At 40.3% G+C, this 9,765-nt stretch overlaps 1 protein-coding gene across 4 annotated transcripts in view; it reads right to left on the reverse strand.

Annotated features, from left to right (window-relative positions):
* The window catches only part of ldb2a (LIM domain binding 2a), a 131,819-nt gene extending 125,897 nt beyond the window's left edge, over window positions 1-5,922 (reverse strand). For all 4 annotated transcript variants that reach the window (XM_088343262.1, XM_088343261.1, XM_088343260.1 and 1 more), the window contains exon 1: window positions 5,565-5,922. In XM_088343262.1, the coding sequence (XP_088199388.1) occupies window positions 5,565-5,696 (132 nt within the window). In that variant the 5' untranslated portion in view covers window positions 5,697-5,922. The remainder of the gene's footprint in view (window positions 1-5,564) is intronic.
* Window positions 5,923-9,765: the final 3,843 nt, after the last annotated feature.

Genomic DNA, 9,765 nt, shown 5'->3' on the forward strand with positions numbered 1-9,765 from the left:
ATGTGCAAAAACAACGAGTGCAAAGCAAAAACATAATAACTGTAAAATGTAAAACGTAAACACACAAAAGAAAAACAAAGATCACTCTATAAGCTCCTCATCGACGAATCCCTCGAATTCTTCTTCTGCTGTGTTCGAATTGACCATATCTCAGTGAATGGGCCATCCAACACGTCCGGTGTTTTTGTGCCAGCGCTGTTGCCTTCATACGTATAGTTATCGTACTGACACTTCTGCTTGCCGCTCTTTGTTGAACAACCCACTGTTCAAGTGTCTCCTCTAACTCTGGCCATCTTGCTTTATTGCCACGGAAACTTTGTTGAGTTTTCCTTACTTGGCGGAGCTTATCTTCATCCTTTCTCCACTTCCGTACCATCGATTCATTTAAGTTTAACTCTCTCGCTGCCGCTCTATTGCCGTGTTGTGCTGCGTGACTGATCGCTTTGAGTTTAAACTCGGCGTTGTACGCGTGTCTCTTAACAGGAGCCATTTTCTTATACAAATGCACGTATGAAAGAGAATCTCGCTCTCTCTCTCTCTCGCTCTCTCTCTCTCTCAAACGTGACATTCTGAATAATTCTGCGTTTGTTTAAGGTAAATTGTGCTTTACATCTTCACCAGTCATAACCCTGGATTCAGACAAATACTGTATTTGTTGAATATGAATTAAGCAGTTTAATGGGGTAGCCATTTTGCCACTTAGTAAACAAATACAACACGAGCCCCGGCAACTACCAATCGTTTAATATTTCCCAGTATGCACAGCGCGAAAAATGGAGTCGGCGGCTGTTTCTCGTAGTTGCGAGACCTGCGAATTTAATATTGAGCCATATATAAGGCGCACTGTGTTATAAGGCGCATGGTCAGCTTTTGAAAAAAAATAAGACTTTTAGGTGCGCCTTATAGTGCGGAAAATACGGTAATATTTATTTGTGGTGAGTTGTTTCAGGTGTAAAACTGCATTCATTCAACTGTTTATATGAACCAGTTAACAAATTCAATGCCAAACATTTAAATATATTTTTTCTCAATTGTTTTTGAATGTGTTGTACTTAGAAAATATCCCTTGTCATCCGTGATTATAATACTAAAGGTTGGCTACTAAAGTATTCTGAACGATAAAGCATAAGACTGAAAAACAGAACTTCAGATTTGGAGTTGCCATTCCTTTACTGAGCCGGCCCACCTGAGAACAGAAAGTCGGAATCTGTTCCCAGAGCAAAACTGAGTTTGACATCCCAGCTCTAACTGCAACCATATTATTAAAAATAATCTATATTGAGAACCAATTAATTTATTTTACCAATCTAGGGGTTTATTTGTTTACATTTTCAATAGAAATACTGTTCACCTTGTACACAAAACATATATTGCGACCGTTTTTGGGTGTTTTCTGTTTTTGTTGCGCTCAATGTTATTCCACTAGTTGAGATTATACACCTTGTGACTTATTTTTTGTGCTTAATTTTATTGCACTATTGTGACAATGCACTATTATTTTTCATTCATAAACATTAAACTATTAATGTAGCTTAGGCCAGTTTCTAAGCAATATGTTTTTTTTTTCTGTCTTTCATCCTTATAATTGTTTAGCTTTGTTTCTCTTTAAAGTCTTTATAACATGTTTACCCTAGAGTGCCATGTCCAATCGTGTTGCATACAATGTTTCACAACGCTAATATCAACAAGAATAAAGTCAATCCAATTCCATACAAAATGAAAAGTCCTTTAAGAGACAAAGAGTATTTGAGACTCTAATTTGTAACAAAAGCATAGGGCGTAACGTAGTTGCCACAGAGGTTGTTTTTCAACAAAAGCATGAAAGCCACAAGTCAAGCAATGTGTATCGCACAATTTGATACTCATTTTTTCAATAGGCTTTCCTCAGTATGAGTAGTACTGGCAAAAGCCACTGCCCATCAGGATGACGCTTTACACTGAAAATCAACAGCGACCAGATGATGAAGTGTTGTATCTGAGGCTTCTCCTGCTACTGGTAACCATGGAAACCAGTACTATTTATCTATCTATGTATCTACCCTGGCCATGTCCCTCAAGAGGGGTGACCAACAGCAGAACAAAACACATACACAAAGAAAGAAAAAAAAGGAAAAAAATACCCCCTAAAACACAAAAAAATTAACCATGGCCCACCCAAATGCCCAAACACCCAAACAAGTTCGGCACCTTGGCACCCAAGTGTGTCATGCTTTCGTCCTTCAAGATGAAACGGGTCATAAGAAAGCGGCCATGTCACTCGAGTCAGGGTGACACTCTTCTGTTCAACAGCAGGGCCCGACAACTCTTACCGATTTACTCCTGCCGCATCATACAGGTGCCCTGCCCATCCCTTAGAACATGTCCAAACTTCCCACTATCCTAAAACAGCAAGACAGCAAGAAACTAGTACTATATGGTTTTATTGAGGGGGGAGCAAACCCCTACCCCCAAAAAACAGCTTGGAAAGGAATGGGCTCAACCATGCTGTACTTGCCCAAGAAATACCACAGAGAGTCGTGCCCCAACGTCCCTGGCAGTTAAGGGATCTGTGAACCATGAATCTATAATGAAGATTAAATTAGTTATATGTAGCATATTACATTAGGCAGTGACCACGTTTGAACTTTATGTACTCATTCTTAATTGCATCAACAAAAAGTTGACAAATTGTGGACGAAGAAGGGGCCGTCGGTGATTAGTCAAAAGTGCTTCAAAAGTTGTCTGGCATTAGCTTCAACTTGTTTAGGGTTTTATAAGAAGGCAGAGATCCATAAAACATGCAGCTTTGTATGCAAATGTATGCAAATTAAGGCACTGCATGTGTCTTTTAATTGCACATCTCGCTCCAAAATGTGCAAAATATTCTTTTGTACTTGATTGGAGTCAGAGAAATTTCTTCTTAATTCAGATCTGAGATGACTAATTGGGGACTTCAATGGATCGTATGCAACCCTGTGCAAATTGGAGCCATTGTAGTATTAAAACACGCATTTCCGGGACTCAACTGGACTAGAAACACTCTCAAAGTGTGATACAAGTAGAGTAGTACTACGTAACTGTCCTCTATTGGCATACAAAAGTATCACTGAAATACGTTTTGACAATGTATTTCATGAGACAATCATCTTATTTAACAATATGACCGATACATATGTTTTGTTATTAAACTAAAGTACAAATAAACATCAATGAATAAAATATTTAACAGGGATAGTGTTTATAATTTAGCACCTCCCAATGGTAAAAAACTATAAAGTTTAAAAAGAAAAACCATAATGATTTAAATAATAAGATAAACTACATTAATCGCAGGGTTGGGTGGGGTTACTTTAACTGGATTACTTTCAATTACTTTTGGATTACTCCAATACCAAATATGCTAATAAAAGACAAAAGAAACTAAATATGAATACAATTATGACTCACAACACGTGGTAAGCTTTCTCTCCTGGCTTTGATCTCTTTGATCTCCGGCAAAACTAACATAAAATGCGACGGAGACAAAATGAAAATAAATCCAAACAGCTTGCCAACATCATTTTTGCCGTTCCATGTATTTCGTTACTCCCCAAGCCTGCACAAAATTTAGTAATTTTATTCATATTTAGTTTATTTTGTCTTTTATTAGCATATCTGGTATTGGAGTAACCCAAAAGTAATTGAAAGTAATCGTGTTAAAGTAACCCTACCCAACCCTGAGTAATCGTCATACATACGCGCATTTTTCAAAATACTTAGATCGAGAAATGTTGTCACGTAGAGGGAGCTGACATATTTTTCTGTTATCTTGCTGTTACGGGCACCACCAAAAAACAAGAGCCCCACAAAAGGTTGGGGGGGAATGAGAAAAAAATGTAATTTTTTGGTCAGTTTGAGTCTCCCGTTTGTACTCTACCATGCGCTTATTTGCAATTGTTTTCGAATGCATGACGAAATCCAGTGACATCTATTGATCAAATGATACACACTGTCCCTTTAATGAAAGTTTCACTTACACATTCAAAATTTCATATATTTTGATATATTGTTAATTTCAGTTCAAAAAAGGACTTTAGAGATAAACCGCTTGACTCTCGGAGTGCTGATTTTAAGGGAAATGACGAGCCGCTTCGATTGGATGAGAAACGGCTGTATTCCTTCCCACAGCAGAGGAAATACCCACTCCTACCTGAGCCCGTGGACCAAAAGAAAAGGATGAAAGAAAACTCCACACATGTGCACATAGTTAAACTGAGCTTTGTGCGCCGGTAGAGTGCTTGCATGCCTTAAAAATTTTTTTTACCTTCACCTCCATGTCAGGATTGCTTCACGTGAAAATATGTTTTAATATAAAAACAATAAAAGCAAGTGATTTAATCAAAATTCTTTGGTGTAATTTTAAAATGAATGGCAATTATTGCTACCTGTGAAGAAATGCTTTTTTTACAAATGCTTCATCCTTGAATTGGACATGTCTATCATAAAATATAAGGCTTAAGCCTGATTTTGGGACCAAACTGTTTCAGTTAAAAATAAAACTAAGAAACAAACAAAAATGCTTAAACACATCACCTAGATGTCACTTTACACCTCATCCAGGTAAATCTTGAATCAAAATTGGGTTCCTGAAAGCATCATTTCAACAAAGAAAGAATAACTAATGATTGTTTTGTTATAAACTATAATGGGGGAAAAACATAGAATGAAAAAAAATACGGAAACATTAAAGACGATAGAACAAAAAAATGAGTCATAAGTTAAACTTTGATTTTTTTTTTAAGATTAAAAAAAGACTCAATCAAGGGCATATTGAATCTTAAATTGCAGAAGGTTGCCTTTCTGTTTAAATTAATTCCTGACAGAATGATCTAAACACAAAATAGAAATATCGATTTTGGCCTATTTAAGCTACATAGAAACATATTTATTGTTTATCCTACAAACTATAAACTCAAGGTTACTGCCTGCAAAACCAAAAATGCGCTCTTAAGTCAAATCATTTCTACTTTTTAAAAAGATGTTTTAGAAAAAGTTAACTTGTTTATTTGGCTAAAGAGAGCAAGAAAGATAACAGGAGTGTGTATTTCAGGTGAATTAAGTCTATTAATAATCATCCCTGCATCTTCAATGTCTACATTGGGTTATTTATGGGTTTCTGATTTAATGGTTATTTTTCCTGGATTATTTATTCCGTGGATTTGGATATATTTTATTTATTGAATGATATTTTGTTATTGTTTTTTAAGCAGAGACAGTACATATTCTAAATATACATATATTTTAAACTAAACAGTTTTTAATTCCAATTAGGTAAGTGAATATATCACGACAGTATGTCATCTCCAAAACCCATAAACTCTTAAAATATGACGGCTCACCAAAGTTGTTGTGTTATAAAACTTAGCACCAGTCGGTATTATTAACATCATCGCGATGCGCAGAATAAACCAGGTGAGCGCAACTAATTGGGCACCTGAACGCAGCACGAAGCAGCCCCGCGTGTCACATTCGGACTTTTTGGACCCGTGCATCTCCGGACCTCTGCAGATCGCCGGCGAAGCAAGCCGCTTCCGACTAAGACTCACCTCGGTTCTGGTCTGGAGCCGCTTGTTCATCTCATAGATCCGGTACTCGGGCTGCACCACGTAGGGCGAGTGTCTCCGGTAGAAAGGTCCGAAGGGGGACGAGTAGAAGGGGTCGTGGTTGGGGTTGGACATGGTCGCTTCGGTTTGTTTTGGGCTTTTTGGGGGGAGTGGAAGGGGGAGAGGGGTAGAGGGGAGGGGAGAGAGAACCGGCGGGATCTCAACACGCGGCGGACGCGCACATGGAGGCTGGCGGGCAGGCGGATGTTTGTACGCGGGCGCTCCTCTGCGGGGACCCCCGGCGTCTAGCGGCAGCCGCGCGGTCCAAACTGAGCGGCACTCTGCAACTTGGCCAGGCTGCTCGCGCTGCACACAGGATGAGGAGGAGGAGGAGGAGGAGGAAAATAAGGAGGGGGAGGGGGCAGATGTGGAGGAGGAAGCTTGGAGGGCAGGGGGGGTTGTTTCCTGCAAAGTCCCCCCCTCACCAATACCACCATCACCCAAAACCTGGAGATTTCCTCCTGACTTTTGCAACTGCAAAGTTCACCTGCGCTTTAGTGGGGGACTGAAACTTCACTGTTTCTTTACTTGACTGCCGATGGAAAGGAAAGTGAGAAAATCCATCCATCCATCCATCCATTATTTGAACCGCTTATCCTCAGTAGGGTCGCGGGGGTGCTGGAGCCCATCCCAGCTATCGTCGGGCAGTGGGCAGGGGTCACCCTGAACTGGTCACTCGCTCATTCACACTTTTTGGAATGTGGGAAGAAACAGGATTGCCCGGAGGAAACCCACGCAAGCACGGGGAGAACATGCAAACTCACAGAAGGTTTGCTCTCATGACCTCAGAACTGTGCCGCACACGTGCTAACCACTGCGCTGCCGTGCTGCAGTGAGAAACTCACGATGTTCAAATCATGGGCGTAACCAGCCCGTTTTTGAGGGTGCTCAAGCAGGCCAATTTCAAACCAAGTTCCCTCGAAAACTACAGCATTTTGAAAACTCTCTTTTCCTTAATAAACGACAGGAAGAATTGAATATAATGAAATGCTAGCTAAAATGAAGCAAAACAAAACAAAAATGTGAACAATACAGTGTCAAAAATACTCCACTGCTTTTGAAATGGTCCAGTTCATTTGACTGTTAGCACAACTCTGGCCCCACTCCCTGCTACCCTTTCGTCTGGCTTAAGTCACTTGAGGCATAGCGGAAGAGTCTGTGAAGGCTCTGGTGTATTACAGTGGGAGTATATTATTATCCAAGCCTAAGAGTGTTATAGTTACCGATGTGAATCACCTGTGCCCGCTCATTTGGGGGCAACCGCTGCAGGCTCTGATTGGCTCTCTATCCCTATTAAACCCAGTCCTCTCACTGTCCTGTTGTCATTCCGTCTGCGTATCTCTGTTGATACAAGGCAAGCCTTTTTGACCCTGATTCCCGCCTGACCAGTTGTTGCTCCCGCCTGTCCCGTTTGGTTGACGACCTGTTTTTGACGCCGACCACATCTGCTCCCCCGTCCCGGCTTACGACCCATTTCTGATCCCGACTACGTCTACTCTTTCGTCCTGGCTTACGACTTGTTCCCAACCCCGACCACGTTTTTGCTCTCCCTGACCCGGCTACCGACCTGTTTTTCCATCCCTGACACCGCCATCGCTTGCTACGGAAGATCCACTTGAATATTTGGATCACAATCCGAGTGCGAGAGCGACTTGCTTTCCGCGTCCAGCAAACACCGGATCGTGGGCGCAGCCCTTCCCCTTTCTTTCAATAAAACTTGTGGTAAACGTTACACAATTGGGTCATGATTCCGTCCTGGTCGTGACAAAGAGTGTCATAATTCAATTAAAAAAGGAACATTTAATTAAAAATACCGGCCTTAAAACAGACATTAAATGAATGAAAAAATAATTAAGACAAACATTCAGTTGATTAAAACGGCCTTTAAAAATAAAAAGCTGTAGGTGCAGAATGTATAGGTATTTTCCAAAATATACTCAATAAAGTGTTATCGCAAAGGAATTTTATTTTTTTTAAATTTAGTGAAATGAAAAAAAATATTTGAACCAGCCAGACACTCTGGGTACTGAACCTAAAATCGCCTCTGGTGTAAATCAATGGAAAAATGACTGATTGATTACAGTTGGTATCAAAACGACCATTATTGGTAGGGGTGGGTAAATAACGATACCAAATAATGGATTTGGTAAAGATTTTTGTGTTTTTAGGTTTTGGTACTTGTAGTATTAGACATTGGCTCTGTGAATGCATCTTTATTTTCTCACATAGGCGTCACAACCCCCAAATTCAACCTCACCATCACTGAACATTATAGCATTTTAAAACTCTCATCTCCTTAATAAAGAACAGGATAGGCCTAAATATGATGAGAAACGCTAGATAAATGATAAAAAACAAGTAGATGAAACAAAAATGTGAACAACGCAGTGCCAAAAATACTCCACTGCCTTGAAATGGTTCAGTCCATTGGATTCCCACCGAAGCTTGTGTTGAGAACAATGGGGTAGATTGTTTATTTATTATGTACTGGTTATTCAAATGAATGAATTAATATTTTTAATGACTAAAATATGTTTTTATGTGGTTGTTGCTGGAAACGTAGAGAGATAAGACACTCTGGGTTCCTGGCACCCCTAAAGCTCTAAACCTAAATTCAACACTGATTCCCATCTATTTATTTAGATTTGTATGTATTTATTTATGTATTTCTAATATAACCCTATTTTGGGATTATTTAAGTATTTATAAGCAAATGGACCTATGTTGCCATGCATTCTACTTGGACATGTCATGACCAGAACAGAAGTAGGACCCAGATGCGTAACGTTACTCACAAGATTATTGAAATATAGAGGAAAAGCAGCAGCAGCGATCCGGTGCTCGCTGGACGCGGGAAGTGAGCCGCTTAAGGAATCGGAACCTGTTCCAAATGTGGAAGTGGATCTTCCAGAGCGGGAGATAGTAGCGTAGTCTGACGGAAAAACTGGTCGGTAGCCGGGACGGGAGATCAAAACGTGGTTGGGGTCAAAAACGGGTCGTAGCAGGAGACAATCGGGGAAATCAGGAACAGAGGAGTGGAAAACGAGTGACGAAACAGGACAGACGGGAGTCAGAGTCAAAAACGCTTGCCTTGTGAAAACAGAGGTTCGTTGACGGACTGACAACAGGTGAATGAAAGGACTGAGCTTAAGTAGGACGGGGGACCAATCAGGTAACCATCAGCAGCTGGCGGCAAACGAGCGGGCAGAGGTGAGTTTAATGCTTAATCATGACAAGGCAAGGTTGTTGGGGTTAGAGTTTGTTTAAACATGTGCTTAAGAAACAATTACATCAATCAAGGTGTTTGTTCCCAAAGAAGATTTGATTCAGCTCCTTGGAGTGTTCTGTGGTCGGGAGCTGCATTACCCAATATGGCCGCCAGAGGATGGTAGAGACCAGGAGACCATACAATAGCACATGTTTATTGATTTTGTCAGTTTTTAATTGGGGGCGCCTTGACACCAAATCTAGCTAAAGATATTTGCGGAGGTCTAAGATACATCTGTAAAATTTCACAAAGTTCAGTTCTGCCATTTCAGTACCCATAAGTCACAGACAAACACCAACACACTCATACATCGGGATTTACAAAGTAGTTTAAATTGATCTTATTTTAATTGTTGTTTTTCATCATTTCTTTATCAATCAATGTTGTTATTTATTCATTTCAATACATAAATAATTAAAGAATGAATAAAAAATTTGACAAAATGCAAAATCCTTTGCCGGACAAAGAGCCCTTAGTATGTCAGAAAAACAAAGGATGTAACGTTATTATCACTAGGTTTGTTTTTATAACAAAAATATGAAAGCCACAAGTGATGTAATGTGTATCAAAATTTCACAACTTAATACTTTTGCCCTAGATTCTTACTTTCAATGATTTATTTGTGCTGCTTCACTAAGGGCCCGGTCACACAGCCGTTTGCGTCTGAATCACGGCCAGAAATTTCTGCCTGCGAAGCAGACGCTGTTGGACGCTTTGAGATCGCCATTCAGACGAGATGCAGCAGTGCTTTACACGCGATCGGAAATTCACACGCGGTTGGCAGCGCGAAAAAGTTTTGCGCTGCTCAAAACTTTAGGGCCCGGTCACCAAGCCCTTCACGGGCGTATCGAGGCTGAATCACGGCCAGAAATTTCT

The sequence above is a fragment of the Urocampus carinirostris genome, chromosome 9, assembly GCF_059441175.1.
Source record: "Urocampus carinirostris isolate Australia breed hairy pipefish chromosome 9, RoL_Ucar_1.0, whole genome shotgun sequence".
In the NCBI taxonomy this organism is placed as follows: domain Eukaryota; kingdom Metazoa; phylum Chordata; class Actinopteri; order Syngnathiformes; family Syngnathidae; genus Urocampus; species Urocampus carinirostris.